Genomic DNA, 20,883 nt, shown 5'->3' on the forward strand with positions numbered 1-20,883 from the left:
TCAATATTTTCTTAAGACCAGTTTTAAAATTTAATGCTTTTTTTTTCTGTTATAAAAGCATTTTTGCGGCAATTCTCAATAGGGGGATGACCATAAGAATGCTTCACTGTATTTTTAGTTTGGTTAGGTTACTGTTTTTCGTGTTAATGAACATATATTAAGATCTTATTAGACAGCATGGCTGTGAGCAAAGGTTCCTGTTGATCCCACTGGGAAGTTTTATCTGTGGCAAAGAATTGCAGGATTGGGTTATTATCATTTCATTTTAGAAAAATGATTGTGACCTCTACTTGATGTCAAAGCAAATGAAAATCAGTGATGAAAAATGTTCCCAAGCTCTGAGATTCTAGTCTGCACCACATAGCCTGAATTTGGACATCTTAACCATAAACAGAGGCTAGTCTGGCAGAGATTGTCTTTGAGATAACATACTATTAGTTTGATAAATAATAGTAAAATTACCCTCTGCTTAAAATCAAATTAAAAATTTAAGCAAAACTGGCAAGGTCCTGGAGTGTGTCGAGGAATGCCTAGCAATAGAAACCATCATGGCATTACAGAAGGTAGACAGTGTTAATTACAGAAGTTGTTTGTCCCACGGAGAAGGAGGTTGGTGGTAGCAGTGATTTATTTCAGAGGGCGTTTAGTCATTGCACTATTCCTAGACAAGGCTCTGAATTTAAGTGATACTTAGACTCCTAAATAATTTTTGAAACCAAATTTAGGTGGTTGAGTCATGTATATGTTTTTCAAAGTACTCCTGTCTTTCTGTCAGCCATTTCTACATGTCTGATCTTGGAAGACACAGCACCTACTGGATGTGGTACAGTTAAGTAGGAGCTGGGAGCTGAAAGTGTCGAGAGGTCGTGGATACCTGCCAGCAGCTGCAGTATGGAAAAGGATGATCTGATGTGCCTGGGATGTTTCTGGAGCTGCTGTGCTCATGCAGCTGGTCTGTGTGTGCACCTTGTGTCAGGGGCACCTGGAATGTGCCGTCTTTGCTGTCATGTGCACACATCCACCTTGCAGCCAGAGATCTTGGGCTTGCTCATAGTCACTGGCCTGCACATGTTCACTGGCCCTTTCTCGAGGTTTCCCAACACCCTGCAGCCCAAAATTTAGGCAAATACTGTGCAGAGAGGGAAGGAGGAGAAAACGGGAGCATCAAACTAAATCTGAGTTGTATTTGCTGGGCAATTCAGTCCTCGCTATGACCATGAGCTGTGCAGGCAGTGGGGTGTTTTAGTGAGGTTTCAAGGCTGGGGATGGGGCTGTCTAGCAGTCCTCAGTGGGGCTGAGGTCCCTCTCATCCATGGGAGCTTGATCAGGCACCAGGGTTGTGGGATACAGTAGGCATTGGATTGGGAAGGTATGTAGGCGAACATGGGAGAATTTCAGTCTTCTGAATTAGTCCACACAGCATGAAGTGTATTGTTTTTTAATATCAAGGGTGTCAGATATGGATTTGTGATCCTGATACTGCATAATCAATTCTCTTCCCTCTGCTGTGCTTTGTCAGGAACAGTTTTGTTCATTTGCAGTCTGTGTTCATGCTTTCCCTCCTGTTTTGCCGTCTTTATAGATTTTTATCTGAAAGTTGAAAATGTTTTTTGTTGATATTGGGAAGATTGCACCCGCTTTTGGAAATAGGCAAGCAACACAATATGATGATAAAATAGCCATTTGAGATGCATTTATTACTGCTGATAACACAATAATGTTGTCTGGAATATTTACAGTTCAGAGAGGAGGGTGGATCTCCTCAAGTGTTCAGGAGCTAGTTAATCTCTTTGAACTGCTGTCATCTGAAGTTCAGGCATCTTGCTCTAAACTGCCTGACTGGGCACCCTCATGAGACAGCAGAGAGAGGTGTGAAGGGACGTAATCCCTTCTGGAGATGTAGGTCTTAAATAGATTTTTTGTGTCAGCACGGCGTGGGCTAGGAAGGACAGGAAGGATTGCTCCCTGGAAATGAGTTTCTTTCCTCTGACTACAAAGGGAGCCTGAGAGACTTGGTTTGACTTGCTGCCCAAGATCTGGGTAGTTACAGTAGGGGAAATGAATCCCAGGCCCACTCATTTGGCAGTACAAACCTCAATGAAAGTTAGTGGGAGTTAAGGCTTTTGAACCTTCCAAGTGCTGTAGATAATGCCACTATTAAGGTTGATGTTTCCTGTGAGATACTTGCCTGTGTCTGGACTCACAAATGCGATTTGTCAGTTAAGCCTGAGATCAAATTCTTCCAGAGGCCTGTTATGAAGGAAGGAGAATAGTGTGATCCATGATAATGTGAAGGGTTCAGAATCCAATTTTAAGTGGTGCAAGCCCTACAGCAATGTAGTCTGTAAGTAATAGAAGGTATTATTGGGCAGTGATGTGCCAAGTCTATGTGCTACATCGATCAGCTCCACTGTTTTTGTATGGTATTTTAGGTTAGAGATTACTTTCATTTTAGAAGATATTTGAAAGTATATCAATTTCTTAGGGATGCAGAGGGAATTTTAGTGGGTACATGCATTTTGCTCTGTCGTCTGTGTTTTATGAGCACAACTTTTCCTAAATGTGGCATTTTTGTAGGTTTCTGTGACCATTTAAAAACATGATTATTGATGTAAAATGTGACCATCCAGATGGCAGAGGAGAGGCTATTGATAAATGGCCTTTGGCACTTTGCCGAACATGAGTCTTCTGCCCTATTTCTGAGTTGATACCTTTACCTTCTAACATGGACTCCCCGTGCATCAGAAGCTTGGGGGAGCCATAGGGCCCTTCTGCAGACTCTGCAGCCTGTTCGGAGGGGCTCTTTGTGGGGATGATTTGGCCACGAAGGTACTCCGTGACTTATGACTGAATCACGTCCTACGAATGGACTTCATTTGGAGATTGGTCACTGGCCTTAAGTGGTACTTTTTGTGTTGCTAGAGACTGCTTGACTTGTTTTATTCTCTGGGTTCTGAGTCGGGGGGGTCCTTAGGTTTGACAGTTTGTGCTAAGTGCTGTGTGCTGGGGATCACCATGGCATCACTAGGTGAGTGGTAGCTGAGCACTCAGTTCTCCTGTTGCACATGATGTAGGTCAGCAATCAGCTATTTTATGTATCTATATCTATTTATTTATATATAATGTATATATGAGCTATTTATATATATATATAATGTATATATATACATACACACACTTTTCCTCTGAATTACTTTTCTAGCAATTGGTCTTCATCTGCAGGGCACGTAAATGCTGCAGTTTGTTAGAGTCCCTGCTAAATACCTTCTTCCAAGTGGCAGAGAAACAGCCTATACGTCTGTACCACTACTCTTCAGTGGTGAGATACTGAAGTGCATTTGGGTAAATGTTGCATCTTCCTTCTCTCTCATGCTTCCCTCCCCCCTCTCTGTTTTGTTTGTTTCAGGTTCTCAGCCTTTTTGGATCTACACAGTGGAAGTTGCATCTTGTGTATGGCGTGGTTAAGCTTGCAGCCTGTCACCTCGGCCTTCCTCCATTTTGGGCTGGTTACTTTTGTGCTGTTTTTGCATGGTTTGCAGGTGGATGCTGGCCTGACGGGAGACTCAACCAGTACAGTACAAAACAGCTCGTGTTCAGGATCTTTTGACTGCAAGGAGGGTGTTATCCTGCCAATATGGTACCCAGAAAACCCATCCCTTGGGGACAAAATTGCCCGTGTTATCGTATACTTTGTAGCACTGATCTACATGTTCCTTGGAGTCTCCATCATTGCAGATCGTTTCATGGCATCTATAGAGGTCATTACATCACAGGAGAAGGAAATAACAATTAAGAAACCCAATGGAGAGACCACAACGACCACCATTCGGATTTGGAATGAAACTGTTTCCAACTTGACCCTCATGGCTCTGGGCTCCTCTGCTCCTGAGATCCTCTTGTCTCTGATAGAAGTGTGTGGGCATGGATTCATAGCTGGAGACCTGGGGCCATCTACAATTGTTGGCAGCGCTGCTTTCAATATGTTTATCATCATTGCCATCTGTGTCTATGTGATACCTGATGGGGAAACCAGGAAGATAAAACACCTGAGGGTTTTCTTTGTCACAGCTGCATGGAGCATCTTTGCTTACATCTGGTTGTACATGATCCTTGCTGTCTTCTCTCCAGGTGTGGTTCAGGTTTGGGAAGGCCTGCTCACGCTGTTCTTCTTTCCACTTTGTGTCGTTCTGGCTTGGATAGCAGATAGACGTCTGCTTTTCTACAAGTATATGCACAAAAAGTACCGTACTGATAAGCACAGGGGCATTATCATAGAATCAGAAGGTGATCACCCTAAGGGAATTGAGATGGATGGCAAGATGATGAACTCTCACTTTCTAGATGGGAACTTAGTGACCATGGAGGGGAAGGAGGTAGATGAATCTCGCAAAGAGATGATCCGGATCCTAAAGGACCTGAAACAAAAGCACCCAGAAAAGGACTTGGACCAGCTGGTGGAGATGGCCAACTACTATGCCTTGTCTCACCAGCAGAAGAGCAGAGCCTTTTATCGCATTCAAGCGACCAGAATGATGACAGGAGCTGGCAATATTCTGAAAAAGCATGCAGCTGAGCAAGCCAAGAGAACCACGAGCTTGCATGAGGTACGGCCAGAAGAACCCGAGGAATTCATCTCCAAAATTTATTTTGACCCATGCTCCTACCAGTGTCTTGAGAACTGTGGTGCCGTTCTCCTGACAGTGGTGCGGAAAGGAGGGGACATGTCCAAGACCATCTATGTGGACTATAAAACAGAGGATGGCTCTGCCAATGCTGGTGCTGACTATGAGTTCACAGAGGGGACTGTTGTCTTGAAATCTGGGGAGACCCAGAAGGAGTTCTCTGTGGGAATTATTGATGATGACATATTTGAGGAAGATGAGCATTTCTTTGTGAGGCTCAGTAATCTCCGTGTGGTGGAGACTGAGGAACCTCCAGAGCTCAGTAACTCCCCATACCCAAAGGCCATGTTGGCTTCTCCTTGTGTGGCCACAGTGACTATCCTGGATGATGACCATGCTGGCATCTTCACATTTGAGTGTGACATTATACACGTCAGTGAGAGCATTGGTGTGATGGAAGTCAAAGTCCTAAGGACATCAGGTGCACGGGGTACAGTCATAGTGCCATTTAGGACAGTAGAAGGGACAGCGAAAGGAGGTGGCGAAGACTTTGAAGACACTTACGGGGAGTTGGAGTTCAAGAATGATGAAACTGTGTAAGTAGCCCATTCATTGCTGTTCTCGGGTCTAGTTATGGTACTTAACCCCACATTTTGAGTCCATTACAGGTGAATGCTGACAAGGGACAGGCTCCTTTCTTCAGCTTTCTATCAGTTTCCCTACTTACCTTTATCAGGCAAGAGCCGACAGCAGGATTTAAGAGCTCAAAGCTCTTGTCCCTTCCCTCTTGGGAATGACAAATTGAGGCTTAGAAATACTGGGGACCAGGGGATAGGAATAAAATATATCATTCTCTGAGGTCCTGTAATAAAGCTAAGGGTTAATGGAGGTAGAGAAAGAAGGAAAACGATGAGGTTTTACTTGGCTGGGCAAATATGGGAAAGCCTCTGTTTGAACACCAAACATAGGGAACACAGGACTTTGTTGCAATCCCTAGATTAAAGTTTCATAACAATTATTCCCAGGCATGCAAGAGCTGCTCAGTAGACCTCAAGTTTTATTTTCACATGAGCAATACTTCAAAACTGCATCCCTAGGCTTGCCTGTTCAACTGGCAGGTCTGTGTGGCAGCTAATTCCCAGCACAGGCACAGCTGCAAAGCTATTCTGCTGAACCTGAAATCCTTGCAGCCTTTATGACTCTGTGGTCTACCTGTATTCCCTATATCACCTTCTCTGTGGTCGCTGAATGTCTGTTCATTTGCTACCTGTGGTTTTCCCCCTTATAAAATACTGTGGCAAATGGCAATTATGGTCTAAAGCATTACAGATCACAGCCTGCCCATGTGGCTCCATGACCCAGTGTTTTCATACAGAATAAAGAAGGGAAGCAGCACCCATCCTATTAATTCAGCTTTTTTTATTGCATACTAAGTAGCTGATGCTAAGCTAGGAAGTAATAAAGACCAGAGAGGCGATAATGTCTAATTGCTTTAAGTACCAGTTGTTAACAGCAGTGAGGAATGAGAAAAATCCCTTAGTTGAGCAGGGAGAAGGACAGAGGTGTGAGCCTGGTGCTAAAACTCCTGACTACTAAGTGCCTAGTTCCTTTTGTTAAAACCTAGTCACTTGACCTATCACAGAAAGAATTGGGCAGGCTTGCATCTGACATCAGAGAAAGGAAATATTTGTACCAAACCTCCCCAGTACTGTGCCCAGAAGGATGTTAATATATTAAATTCTTTGAAGTAGGGATGTCCTAATTTGATAGGTTCTTCTGTTTTAGCCCACAAAACCATTTAATCCAGCCAATAGCCACAGTCTTGATGCTTGATTATAAGTCTATGTTCTTCCTGTTAGAGGAAGAGACGCTCCTGTTGGCTGGCTTCAGCCACTGTCAAAGCAGGAGGGGGATCAGCTGTCCTAATCTGGCCTTTTTGGGAAGATGGGCCATGCAGGTCAGTCTCCTTAACTGAACCACAAGCTGATTTCTGTGGAGAAAGCAAAGAAGAATGTTAGGTTTATGGTTACAGTCTCCTGTGAGCAGGGTACCTAAGATATTATGGGTACTTTGCCTTAACCAGGTCTTCAAGCAGAGACTTTCCTTGCTTGAAGAACTCCATCAGTGAAAGGCCAGCAGACTGGGGTACCAGAGAGTACTCTGAGCTGTACTCCCTTTCTCTCATGTGCTGGCTAATGGAAGACTTCTTTTTGTCTTTGAAAAGTGTGACAGAAGGTCAGCGCATACCTGTATAGTTGCTTCAGTTGGGTTAAAACAAATCACTTTCAGCAGAACCATGTGGCACAGACTCCAATAAAAAAAAAGAGTCCAGAAAACAAGTATGTGTAGGTTGCTTTACACTGTAGTTTTTGACGCAGCAGTAGCGTAGAACATAGACAAGACATTTGTAGTGTATTTGAAATGGTGATCACACCTGATGCATTAATGAGGCTTTCACTTCTGCATCAGAAGCCTGCTGGGAACAAAGCCCACTAGCCAGAGTGGCCATGAAGGTCATGTGGCTGGCAAATTTTAATTTATTTTGAAGCTGGAATTAGTGTAGTGGTTCAACATAGCATTTAGTCAAGCTAATAAGCCTAACAAGGAGGGAGATCGTATCAGCTAGCACATATCTTTATTCACTCCCTATCTACTCCTTTATTCATACCTCCAGGAATTATAGGAATGGAATTTTAGTCTGGAAATGTGAAGGTAATTTTCAGTAATCAGTCTTTGGCCTTTAAGTTCAGTGAACACAGGTTGGTTCTGCATTTTGCTAGCTCTTCTTTGAGGTCCAGGTTGTAGCAGCTGTAGAAACCTGGAAGCAGTAGTAGGTATCATATTTTATTTAAATTGTAATTATATTATTTTACATTATATTATTAGAATATTTAAATGTTAATATTTTCTTCCTTCTCTGCTTTCTAAATCTGAATGCAGAAAAATAATTTTGAGTAAATATTTAAGCTGCAAACAAATTTGAAGTGACTTAGGTCTGAGTTGTGGACTTCAGACCCACAATGCTGCTATTCCAACGAAGAGTTTGCTCAGCCCAGTTTGGGAAGATGGATGGGTAGGATGTTTGGTACAGTTTTGCTGACCCAGAGGGCAGTGTATTTGTTACAGAATTGCTTGGTACAAGGCTGTCTGAAGACACTGGGTCACCAAACAGCCAGAGCATTGCCTGGGTAAATATTTGAGTCTCTGCCTCAGATGCCTTGCCACTGAGGGGGATCCACCACGAGGTATTGACATCCCCTGCACACTGAAGGGGGAACCAAGAGCCCACCAAGCCCAGTACAGAATAGAGAGGACAGCAGGGAGACTAAGATGATCAGCAGGGAGACAAAGATGATCAGCAGATAATACAAAGGGAGTCAGAAAGCAGCGAGAAATTAACATGCTCCCCACTTCAGCCTACTGTTTAGATACTTGCCTAGGAAAAGTGTAATTTGGGCTCTAGTTTCCATGCTGGTGTAAAACTCCTGCGCCAGCATGCCCACCTTACTGCCTTAACCTTCTCAGTCTTCTCATGGAGTCGCTTTGATAAGATTTTTTGACTCCTGGAAGAGACAAATTATTTAACAGCATCTTGCAAACACGTAAGACAGTGCTGAGCTTTGCCATGGCTATGCCTGTATGCCAAGGATCTGCAGAACTGCAGCCACAGAGAAGCTCTGATCTGTGTAAACTGAAGGAGAGCAAAGCTTCAGTTCATGCTTTCAGCTTGCTCTCCATCACATTAACTTAAAAACTCGCATTGTGCAGCAGCAGGTGATCTGTAAGCAGTTTGTAGGTTGGCCTCCTGGAGTGTAGCAATGGCTAAATTAATCTGGGGAGCATTGGATTACACAGCACCCTGAGATCAAACTGTAGGAGAAGCGCTGCTATCTACCAGATCCCAAGGGCCAAAGATAAGGACTTTCCCTGGAAACTAAACGGAGAACAGGTCTTCACTTAGATATAACAAGAAAAAATAAACTGTCTCAGGGTTGTTTTTGAGAGGCTTTCCCTAAAATATATGGGACCAAAAAAACCTGTTTGATGTGAGCTTTACAGAACAAGAGGGAAATGGGTCCTGCCAGCGGGTCTTGCTTATTGCCTCTATGATCCTTTCTAGACTAACACAGTCAAAGTTTCCTTACTCACTTTTGGGTGGGAGCATAAGAGAATGCAGGCTGAGATGAGGGGTATTGAAACAATGCCATTATTACTGAAATATGGTTCTATGCAGAGTGTGTGTGTGTTTGTGTGTATGTATGGGTGTGTTTGAGTATTGTTCAGCTGTGAATCAAGCCATATAATCTTGAATGCTGCAGTCTGTTGAGAAGGGAATTGATCAAATCTCAAATATTTGATTATGCTGCCCCCTTTTCAAGACATTTGTTACTTCTGAACTCCAGCCCCAGTGAGGGCCAGCTATAGCCTAAGCAGCTGAAGTGGAATCCTAGCTCTCTTGTTGACTAAAAGGATCAATCAACCCAAAAGCCTTTTTTTTTTTTTTTTTTTTGGCAAGATGACTGAATACTTTTCTTTTAAATGATTTTGTATGGAAATAAATGATAGGTTCTTGAAGGTATGAAAATGTAGAAGAATGATTGACCCTGCTGCTTTATCATGTCTAAGCAATAAAGAAATCATTAAGAGCCAGAAGCAAAAAATGAATTGAGTTTTAAAGGATTTTCTTTTTACTTTAGAAAGAGAACTCCTATCAAGTCATTAAATTTAATTTAAATTTTCTCTGTTTAAATGGTTTCTGCTGTTTAAAAATGTTCAAATTAATATAGAAATTTGTTTATGTCTTGTTTTAGAACGTTTGGAAAGATACACAAATTACCCATCGCTAGCTGATATGCTAGAATATGAAGTTCTGCTGTGGCCCTGTCACTTGCAGCAGCTGTACTGAGTAAAGGCTTAGGCCAAGAGGTCTACGTTGCTAGCTGCCTTTGTTGCTTGCTAAGTTACTTGCAGGACTTGCAGACTACTAGAATTACAGCTATTTGCCCTGAGCCTTTCCAGAGTGTTGCCTGTGGCTCAGGGAGGAACTGGCTATTGAGAGATGCTGTGGTGTTGAACTGGCATTCAATGGCAGCAAAGCCTCTTTCCCGAGTCAGAATGGCTAAACTTTGGCAACACATGGAAACCTAGAGTCCCTTATCTATGTGTGTGTGTTAGGCAGAGTGCTTAATATCAGAAAGGCTGTCTGCTCCTTTTATACAGAGACTGCTGGAGACAAACATATTAAGCCTGCCTTGCCAGGCATACTTGGGATACTGTTCCCTCCCTTCAGGATTTGGGCAGGATGTTGTGCAAGTTGCATCTTGCCTCTTCTTATCTGCTTCTCCCCAGAGAATCCCACAGGCTGCTGTGTGCGTGGCTGTGTCTGCACCATGAGTCACTGTGAGCCTTGGGCACATCCCAGGATGTGCTTAGTTTGGTAATGCTGGTGTTCCAAAGGGCTGCCACGGCACTGTGCAGCGAAAAACCATCCTCCTGTTGGGGGCTTCAGACACTTTCTGGCAGGGGGCTGATGAAATGCATGTCTTTGTGTGCGTGTGGTGGCTGGAGGTGGTCCTGTCTGGATCCAAGGTCACCTTGGTGCTGTGCCCCAAGGCTGCTGGTTACAGTTGCCCCAGGGCAGATGGCACTTGCTGGTGCTGCTGCCCTCTCCCCTGTGTGCTGTGCCACCCTTGCTTGGTAGGAAGGTCAGTATCCCTTCCCCCTCCTTTTTCCTCCTGTCCACCAGGGCTTGGACACAGAGACCCTGGGCCCTAACTCCTTGCTCACTCACCTGCCGTGATGGCTGTTGGCTTCTTCCAGCAGATCCAGTGAAAGGGAGAAGAGGGAGCATCAGTTTTCTGGTTGAAGGATGTCACGCTGAGGTTTAGCATCGTTAATTGGCCTTCCTTTTTGCCATGCAGCACTTGAGGAAACTGTCAACTTAATTTTTTTATTTGATCACCTACACAGTCATGGTTGTGTCATCTTGAGGGGAGTGCTATTATTGGTACTTAGCTCTTCTGCTTGGTATTTCATCAGTAGATCTCATAGCACTTTGCAAAGGAGATTGAGAGACAGTATTCCCATTTTGCAGGATGTGGAAAAAATACAGAGAAGGTGACTTCTCTTCCTTCTGGATTACCCAGCAGATCAAAGGCAAAGTAACAAATAAAATCTGATCTCCCTGAACTGGTGACCTGTGCTCTATCCAGAGAAAGGTCTGTGTGCATCAAACTTATAGTTTTCCATTACTCAGGACCACACTGAATTTTTGCAGATTCACTGACCTCTCTCCAGTTGTTAAGAGTCGGGATGGTACAGGTGTAGGCAGTAACTGGAATATCTCACTATTCCCCCAAGCTGACAACAGGAGCTACATTTTTGGATGTTCATTTTCCTAAATTAAATTTTGGCTACGTGACATGGAGGTCTGCTGCATCAGCAGACTTTGCTTTATTTATATCAGCTGTGATGATTCCAATTAATGACCAAGGTAATAACAAAATTATTTTGGTACTTTAGTTTGAAATCTTATTCAATAGCTGTCATACACCATACACTGTCATACACCATCTCTCTGGGTTCTGAGAAGACAGCCTTCAAAACATTAAGACTTATTAGTGGGATTCCAGGCAATGAGAATTTGTTGTGTGAGGCTGATGCTTTCCTTCTCTCAGGAGGGAATGCTTCCTTCCCATTAGAACCTATTGAGATTGAATCCTCTAAGCTTTTCTCTAGTTTGTCTCTATTAGTGGGTAAGCACCTTCTGGCTTTCTTTTCCTGCTTCTACACTTAAATTAGAAGTTCTTGATCCCTATTTTAATTCACATTAAGGGAAAACAGTAGCAGATGCCCTCCAGTTAAGCCCCCACTATTTTGCCATTGATAAAAGCTGTTGTATTTGCTTTTTGCTGTGAAATACTCCTGTCAGTTTTCTTAGCAGTATCTCAGCAGTATTTAATTTAACTGAATTACATACATACATGCACATACATGCACAGATGCTTTAATTTCTGTTACAGTCTGTCCCACTGTGAGATCTAGGTGATGTGACCTGCAGGGGATTAGTGTAAGGTGTCAGGGGACTGTTTCTGGAATGTCTGTAAAACCAGCCTGCAGAAATGTGAGACCTTGACACCACACTGGGAAGAAGAGAAGCCCTGAGCTGACCTTTACCTTCCCAGACAGTCCTGTCCTGTTGGCAGGTGTCAGGGGGATATACTTGCCCTCTGTCCATGAAGGGCAAACAACATCCTGTCTCAGGGACTGTGACTTCTTGCCAGAGGCATTATGTGACAGCGTTAAATAGGGGAGGGCTGGGACCCCAGCTCAAAAATGAGGCACGTGGCAGAGATCACTCTTCAGCAGCTCCTGGGAAGCTTATGGATTCTTCAAGTAGAAGGCCCTTCAAAGGGACATTCTGGGATGTATAGGAGGGGGCAGTGATATTCCTGGTTTAGTGCAAACACAGGGAGATTCACCCTGACAAATGACACAACCAAGTTTTGGGTTTAAAAACAAACAAAAGACCAGAGCTGATCCAAGAGAAAACAAGTTTTCTGTGGTTTTGCCTGCTTTTCATACTGATTCATGCCTTACTGAGTGGAGCACCTTTGCAAAATGAGTAACTTAGAGGTCATGCTGTTTACACACAGGGTTAGAGGCACAGGTTGTATTTGTTTCCCACATGTAAAGAAGAAGGAGAAAGCACAGTTTGAATTATGCAGTTTCAGGGGATTAAGAAGAGATGCTGGTGGCAAGCTTGATGGACATCCCATCATACGTGCTGGGATTTTTTTTTGAAAGCCAAAAGTGGGAATGCTGCTTATGGCATCGTTATAAAGTGTCTGTGACTCTGACTTCTAAGAAATCAGAGTGGCAGTAGAGTTTGTGTCAAGTATGGGTTTATCCTTCTGTAAATGAGATGAAGAGAACAGTGGCGCCTAAAGTATCCCCACCCGGAGGTCCTTCAGCATGTTTTTGATGTGATTAAAGAGAAGCAGCTCATGCTGGTGCAAGATGGCAGGTGCTTGAAATAAGAGCTGATTTACCTGTTGCTAGCAGTGTGATTTGGTTTTTATTTATCTCATGTCAGGAAAAAAGGTGATAAAAGAATTTGCTATGCTAGCTGAATGAAGCACCAGGGACCAAGTTCATCCTCCATTTAGCTTCAGTGAAAGCAGCAAATTAAAGCTGGGAGGAATGTGGACTCATACATATTTACAGCTGTCTTAGCAGATGGACTGTTGACAGATGAAGCCCCTCAACTCTCTGCCTGGGTGCTGGGTGCCAGCATGTATTGCTGAGAGCCTTTCAGCTGAAGTCAGTCCTGGTGTTGAGGAGGCACTGGCTGCTTCCTGGGTTGGACCCTTTAGGTGGATTGTGCTGGAAGGGGCAGTGAGATGGAAGTCTGAATATCAGATAGGACCAGTTCTTCCTGCCAGGCTTTGCAGGAACTGTCCTTAGGAGGCTGGTGGAGACATCTGCTGAGGTGCCACAAAGCCTGAGCAACTTCATGTGGAGCATAGTGCAGCCCTAGATCTGGACTGCAGTAACTGGAAACCCTCTGAACAGTACATTCCTGACAGCCTCTGCTTATCCTGCCTCTCTCCTTCCACATCCTCATGTGGAGACCTTCTGGGTGTTAAAAGCAGACCAGGAATTGATGCTCTACTCCATGTGAGCAAAAGCCATGGCTCTGTTCTCCTGCTCCTTTTGTTAGATGGTGGAAAATCTCCTTTGGTGTTTCCAGGTGCTGGGGAAGAAAGAGGCTTCTTCTCTCTTCCCTGTTCACCTCTCCTAAGAGTGTCCAGGAGTGGTTCCTTCTGCCTGTGCTGTGGCTGTTTGGCTGAGTGTGTCATTGATGGTTTATCTCCTGCTGCACCTCTTTAGTGCTCTATGTAAAAGTATGTTGTTAAAGTGAAACAGGTTAGGAATTACCTTTCGTGCTTCTGTTTTTCTTTCCAAGAGATCATCAAGCCAAATGTGTCCTGCCCTCAGATAATTATCTACCTGAGCACTGTGCTGCTTCACTTTTATCCTTTTTTTTTAAATGGTGATAAAACTATCAATATTTAATACAGAAATTTTGCTCCACTTATCTGTGCTTTACATGTCTTCCCTCCTGGGTTGGTCTCTCCTTTACCTCATCTGCTTGAGAGTTTTGGTTTAATACTGTTGTCTCCATTTCCCTCAGTAAAAACAACTAGATCACAATGCTATTTAGGAAGGATGTGCTGGAACCAATGTATTGGCTTTGCAAGATATCAAATGTTCTGTTTTCTAAGACATCAAAAATGGTTACTTTTGGGATGGGTTGTGGGGGGCTTTGGTAGCTCGCAGTAGTTTTCTCAATCTGTGGTCCAACTGGGAAGGGGGAGCATGTGAATTGGCAGTTTTTCCTAGATGTGTCCTGTTAGCTAACACCACCAGAGGTTGGCAGAACTCTGAATAATGCAGAAGAACAGTGAGCTGACTATGTATAAGCAATAAGTGCTTGCCTAGTAGCTGAGCTCCCAGGGTTTCATCAGCTGGATCCTGCAGACCAGTACCTGAAAGCTGTGGCAGGGTGGAGGAGCCTGGCTACTGCTGGTGTGAGAAGCTGTAGCACTAGGAAAGCGTGAGGAGCTGAGCACACTGTCTCAGTGGCATGGTGCCTGTCCTATTGCAAAGTCTTAATTTTCTGTGTTTAGCAAATTCTTGACATAATTGTCTTTCTTGCTCTTTTCGTGGCCTGAGAAGTGGAGCAGTGCTAGACATGGTCTGTGGGAGTCAGAGCTGATGGCAGCTTCAGTAGGTCATTAGACTTTGTGGTGGGCAGCTGGTGCTGGCTTTCCCTTGAGGTACTGAAAAAAAAAATAAAATGAGAGGCCTCATTAACCCATCCTTTATATGGTATAGGGCAGGAAAAAACCAGCATAACAGATGTGACATCCCCCCTGGCTTGGCAGTAAGCTGTAGACAGCAGTGGCCAAGCAGGAGAGAAGTGCAGAGTGGTGTCCTTGGAGCACAGTGCCCAGGACAGAGGGTAAAGAGCAAAGGATCTGCTGCCTGGATCTGTGCTGGGAGAATATCAGTAAGTGGCAAGTGGGTTTTTTCTTCTCTAAACTCTGTGGGGAGTAGTAGATCCCCACTGTGTTCCTGTGCAGTGCTTTTGGCCCTCCAGGGGATGGAGGAGGTGAGGTGGGTGCTACGGTGCAGAGGCAGCAGGGCAGCTGAGTTTGTAAGCCTGGTGCTGCAACTCCTCTGGAAAGATCTGGTTCGTGGTGGAAAAACTGAGTGAGTCCAGACTAAAATGAAGAGCAACGTCCAAGGATGAAACAGGTCACTGGCTTTGAGTGCCTAGGCAATGGAAGCATGGCCAGCCTCAGGGGAAAATGCTTCTTTGTGCTGGGGTCACTCTGACTGGCTCTGAGGGACCAGGGTGGTCATTCACAGCTCTGGGGCATTTGAAGGCAGGACAAATGGATGAGCAGGCTGAGAGAGGACCCTTCCCAGCATGTGCGGTATTGACTGGAGCCCCTGAATGCCCTAGCCTGAGACAAAGCCAGATGCCTTTGGAGACAGCTTCTTGGAGTCTTTCTGAAGAAGACTGAGATTCCCTCGTACACGTAGCCTGACGTGTCATACCTCATGTGGCACCGTATTTCCTGTCCCCACTCTGGGAATGGAGCCCAGCAGTTGCCTGGGCAGGGAATGGTGACTGCTGTTGGCAAGGGATTTCTCCCTTGTGGTGTAGGGCTGTCCTAGTGGCGGGCAAAAGAGTTTCTTAGGGCTGTGAGGTTGTGGAGGAGAGGAACAAGTATGCAGCATCAACAAACTTCTGCTAAGGGTACCTTTCTTTCAATTTGATGGGGGGAGATGATTTTTTAAAGTGAATTGCTGTATAAGGTAATGGCCTGCTCCCTGGAGAGAACATCTAATGGAATGAAAGGGTATCTCTATCTTGTTTTGGGCGGTGAGAGCTTCCTCGAACCGCTGCCCAGAATACTTGTGAGACACCCTATAATTCAATTAGAAGTACCCTCCAGGGAGCATATAATTATATCATATCTATGAAACATAATGACAGCCCCCTCATATCACATGGTGAGCAACTGTCTGCTGCTGCCCAGAACCTTTCACCGGTAAGGAACTAATCTGCTTAGCACAGATTGAACTCGGTGGTGTACAGTACTTACCCAAATGCTTCTGAAGGGAATTCCTGCCAGCAGAATAAACCTGTTAGCAGCATGTGAGCATCACTGCACCCGCATTTCTCTCCCCAGTCTTCAGGCCACTCCAGCCAGGGCTGCTCACCTCCACCTTTGCCATCTTCTCTAAAGCTTCTTGGGAATTTTAAAGATTGGGAAGTTTTCTTCATGCCTTTAAACTTGTCTTTTTGCCCCTTATTGTGTAGTAATAGCCAGTGATACAGTGTACGCTGCAGGGATTGAGGTCCATAATAGGCAGTGTCCTACCTTTCTGCTGATAGTTGGTAAGATTTTAATACAAGTTGGGATGTTCTGGGAATAGGAGCAATTGTACTACCAGTTGAAATGAGTTTCCCTGGTGTGAACCACAGCAGTGCAGCATTGCTAAAGGTTTCAGACTGGAAGTGAGAAACACTGACCACCACATAGAGGACTTCTGTGGGATATTGTAATTTCAATTAACTCTCACAAGAGGCATCAGCTTCAGTCAAGCTGCAGAAAACTGTAGGAGAGCAGAGAGGGGTGTTGGTGTGACTTTCGAGTACCCAAAGAAATCCTGTGGAGGAATTTCCTGACCCACAGAAGAAGTCAGCTGGGAAACAGCATTGTCTGCTTGTGATTGAAGAATACCCTGAGTCTAGAGAGGACTGACAATGCTCTGCCAAGACTGGGCTGTCCCCAGTCCTGCTGTAGTTAGCTCAGCAGCCTCAGATGGCTCTCACAGAAAGCTCATCCACCCACGTGAGTAAGCTCATCTACCTGTCACAGCATTGTAGTTGCTGTAGGTACTGTTGAGTTGCTGTCTGTCAGCCTCCATGTGTCTTTTTGCCCTCAGATCCCAGAGCTCTAAGGGAGCTGGTCACCTCTGGAATATGAGACGAGGACCTTTGAGAGATGATGGAGAAAGTGGATGAGCGAGGTTTCCTCCCATTACAAAGCAGGAGAATATCATGCTGAACTTGGAGACAAAGGATCTGAGTCCCAGTGTGTGTCCTTGACTGGCTTTTTGGGGGTGAATCACCAAAGGTGGAGCTGAGTTTTTTTAGATGCCACTAGGGTGCAGCATCTTTTTTATGAAGGAATTCTTCACAGAAATGGTGGTTGGATAGTGGAAAGGGAAGGGAGGTTCTGGTGTAGTCACCATCCCTGGAGGTGTTTAAGGCCAGTGGAGCTCAGTGCTCTGGTCTGGGTGACAAGGTGGTGTTTGGTCACAGGTTGGACTCAATGCATCTCAGAGGTCTTTTCCAACCTAACAGATTCTGTGATCTCTGTGTGATTCTCTCCTTGGAGACAGTTCCATGGGGAATCACTGACCATCAGGGCCCTGGTGGAGGTGTGTCCAGGGCTCAGTAGAGCTCTGCTGTGAATTGCTAAGTAATCTGATAAAAGGCAGATAGAGAGCATCGTGGTTGGAATGCGAAGTGGATGAGAGTTCCTTGCTAAGAACCATGGGGTCTGGGCCTTCTCTAATGTGGGGCTGGGTTTCCTTCTGCAAGGCCAGCACTTCAGTCGGGGCTCCTCGGTCAGTGGGAATGTCTTGGAGATGAATTAATCTCCTATTTTCTTCTCCACTAACTGGTAGGAAAGGAAATTTCAGTCTTGCTGAGGTAAGACAAGGGAAGGAGGAGCTGGTCTCTGCTCTTTCTGCTGTCTCTACTCCCCCACCTCAGAAAAAAATCTAGCTTTGTGGAGCCTACCTGCTTCCACTACCTAGTGCCAGTGAATGCTTCAGCAAACTGGGAGGGCATCTGTTCTTTTTCAGGCAGCACTGCTGTTAAGCATGGCTTGAAGTGAAGGGAAAACCAAGATTCTTCCCCATGTTTACCTTCTTCTTGGCATCTAGGTATCTCTAATGATGATCCCCAGCTCCAAACACTGCAGCAAAGCAAGAGTTTTAGCATGAAAGAAAACGCTGTATCATTGTGTAAATCCTGGTGGCTCTTGAGCACCATATCCTTGTCCAGAACAGGGGACCTAGACAAACACTTGGGACAGGCTCCCACTGGCTGCATTTGACTTGTGTTTTCACCACAGCTCTGGAGTAATGCTCACTGCTCATGTACATTTGTTGGCTTTCTGTTCCTGGGGAAACTCCTTTTACCAACAGACTCATGTTTCACTTGGCCTTAGGAGCAGTTGCATGCTTTTTCTGTAACACGGAGGTGGGACAGTAGCATGGCCAAGGGTATCTGACCTCCTGTAGGCAGAACACTGAGAGGCCCTGAGGAATATGGAGGTAATATTATTTGGTGACCCTGGCCAGTTTCTCATAGGAATTGAAGATATGTTGTGTTTTTATTTCTCCTTTTAGATGGAGGGAATCGAAAATTACTCAACAAACTGAGCAGCAGAATCATTTTATCTACTGAGAAAAAGTGAGTGCCCATAGGCATGCTGTGTTTGGCAGCCAGTGGTCCTGTGAGGTACCATAGGGCAGAGGGTTATCAGGACTGGGAGGTGCAGGTGCTGAACAGGTTTGGGGGCTGGCACGGTCAGCAGTAGCATGCCTGTTCCACGAGGAGGGGTGTGCTGCTCTTGGGGAGCATGCAGCGAGCCAGGTGTGAGTGCCTGGGTGCTGAGCACCCTTCAGTGCTGTGTGGGTGACTGGAGAGTTTGTGTGGTGCTCACTTCAAAACACAGGCTCTGGAGAGCAGAGTGGTTGACACAGCTGGGATGCAGGGACTAGAAACCAGACAGTTTCTTCATTAGGAATACAGATCTGCTGCAAAAATCGCAGGCTTCATTCCTACATGGGCAAGAGGTGCTGGGGAAAAAGCCTCCCTGGGGTGGCCTGCCCAGGGTCACCCCTGAGATGCTCCTGTTGCCATGCCCAGATGGGGCACATTGATCCTCTCTGGCGACACTGGTAGGTTGGTGGGTGACGCCGGCCATTTATATACAGACACAAACAGAACGGGACCACACCTGAATAGCGTCATGAGCTGTTTATTTAAGAAGCATCAGTCTTATTACATGGTTATGGCAATGGATCGATGCGAGCAGCTTGCTATCCGGACAGCAGGCCAAGGAAACTTAATGTTACAACATACTATAAGACAATCTCAGACCTAGTTTCAGCCAATCACATAGAGCAAAAGCATATTGACAGTAGTTCTATCCAACTACATGAAGCACATACATGTAGCTTTGGTTAAAACAATAGCAGCTTTTTCTCTCATACAATGGTTCGTTTATAAAAGACAATGCTCAGAGCCCCATTCATATTTGACCTTCTAAATATTTACTAAAATATACCTTTTGCAACTTAGAAAGCCAAACTACACAGCTTTATTGTTCTGTTTCTCACGTCTTTGCTACTGCTGATATATCTTTTCTGCTGCTTTAGCATTTCACTATCCTTAATGTCTGAGGCCTTTCTTTTTCCCAGCTTTCCTAAAATCCTCTAATCCTATAGATTCCCACAGTTGGGCTTTGTGGCATGCTGTAGCAATGCTGACCCTGGCTCCCACAGCCCTCTCCAAGGAGCCTGCTTGGGTCTGAATGTCAGCTATTGCTGCAAGGCTCCTGCAGGGATGTAGTGTCTCACCAGAGCCCTGCCATTTAAAGCATCAACCTCTTGCTAACCCCTTAGCAGCTGTGGAACTGTTGATCTGTTTTTGCCTTTTTGCAGCAACTGGGCACACCATTCTCTCCTTTCACATGCACGTCACTGTTTTTGTGCACAGGTGATGCCACTGTTTCCTCTGCTCATGCTGCTTGTACTGACCCAATAGGAACTTGGTGCCAGACTCTGGTGAGCACCTCTGAGAACTGTGGAGACTGAAGTCCCATCCATAGTGGTGGCAGGGTCTCCCAGCTTGTTTGTTTGCTGATGTCATGGTGTGTGATACGGGTATGTGCCCATCTCAGCTTGTGCTATAAGCCCTTATTCACTCAGTCCTTTCACCAGAGACTGTTCGGGTACTTTAGCAACTTTAAATTGCCTTTAGCCTTGACTAAACTGAGAACCTACAAGGAAAAGCTTTTGTACAGTGAAAACCAGCTGGGAGTGGATATATGCTAGATTGTGCTCTTTCTAGCTGCAGAAGGTGACTGGGAACAGTCAGCATGAGTTTACTACAGCAGATTATGCCTGACTAACCTGATGGCTTTCTGTGGTGAGATGCCTGAGATGGTGGCCATGGAGGGAGCAGTGGGTGACATTTATCTTGGCTTCTGGTTTTTGATGCGTTCTCCTATGGCATCATTATAGCCAGACTGGGAAGATACAGCCTTGATAGGCGATAACAAGATGGATTAACAGGCTCTCTGGTCTATCAGACTGAAAAGGTAGTGGTCAGTGCTGTGAGGTTTAATGGGTAGCCAGTTCCTAATCACAGCCTTGAGAAGCCTGCATAAGAACTGGACAGTTCAGCACCCTCATCCATGCCAGGGATGATAGGGTAACGTGCAGCCCTGTCCTGGTGAGCGCATATGCCCTGTGGTCCAAGGGAAAGGTCAGTATGCTGGAATGTGGGTTGCTCACCAAAAGAAACTTGGTGTTCAGCAGAAAGGGACCAATGGGCCTTGGGAAGTTGGGAGAGAGAAATGCAGATCTTGTACCTGGGATGGGGCTTGTACCTGCCCTGGTGCAGGCTGTGGCCTGGCTGGGAATGGCTCTGCAGTGAAGGAGCTGTGCTGCAGGGAGAAACTGCTTGGTACATGCAGTTTAAAACAAATCAAGATTGAAGCAGTGCATTGATTTATCAGCAACATATAATTAACCAGCAATCAGTGAACTATGTAAGGATCAATATCAGCACACAGGGAAGAAACCACAGTGCCAGACACCAATGCAGTGCTGGTGTTCAGCTACAGATTTCCAAGAGTCCTTCTGTAACTGACTCCCAGAAATTAGGCTCACACACAGTTATGTGCCTCCCTGGTGTTCCTGTCTCAATGGCATTTAGTGCCTGGGGTGAGCTTCGTGAGACTCTGATGGTCCCTGTGGACATCGGTCAGCAGCACGGCAGCACAGCATGTCTTAAATATTAGCCAGAGGTCTCACTGCTACTGACTTGGGATTTTGCAGGCAGTGGCAGAGGTTTATTCCCTGTAAAAGAATGGAA

General features: G+C 45.1%; 1 protein-coding gene across 8 annotated transcripts in view; it reads left to right on the forward strand.

The window, feature by feature from the left end:
* Positions 1 to 20,883, forward strand: part of SLC8A3 (solute carrier family 8 member A3) — a 115,751-nt gene that overhangs the window by 16,721 nt on the left and 78,147 nt on the right. For 6 of the 8 annotated variants that reach the window (XM_041400215.1, XM_041400205.1, XM_041400244.1 and 3 more), the window contains one exon: positions 3,407 to 5,218. In XM_041400215.1, the coding sequence (XP_041256149.1) occupies positions 3,453 to 5,218 (1,766 nt within the window). In that variant the 5' untranslated portion in view covers positions 3,407 to 3,452. The remainder of the gene's footprint in view (positions 1 to 3,406; positions 5,219 to 20,883) is intronic. The other 2 variants (XM_041400257.1, XM_041400264.1) reach the window with 1 other exon arrangement.

Source organism: Onychostruthus taczanowskii, unplaced genomic scaffold, assembly GCF_017590055.1.
Source record: "Onychostruthus taczanowskii isolate IOZ18803 unplaced genomic scaffold, ASM1759005v1 scaffold1, whole genome shotgun sequence".
Classification (NCBI taxonomy): Eukaryota; Metazoa; Chordata; class Aves; order Passeriformes; family Passeridae; genus Onychostruthus; species Onychostruthus taczanowskii.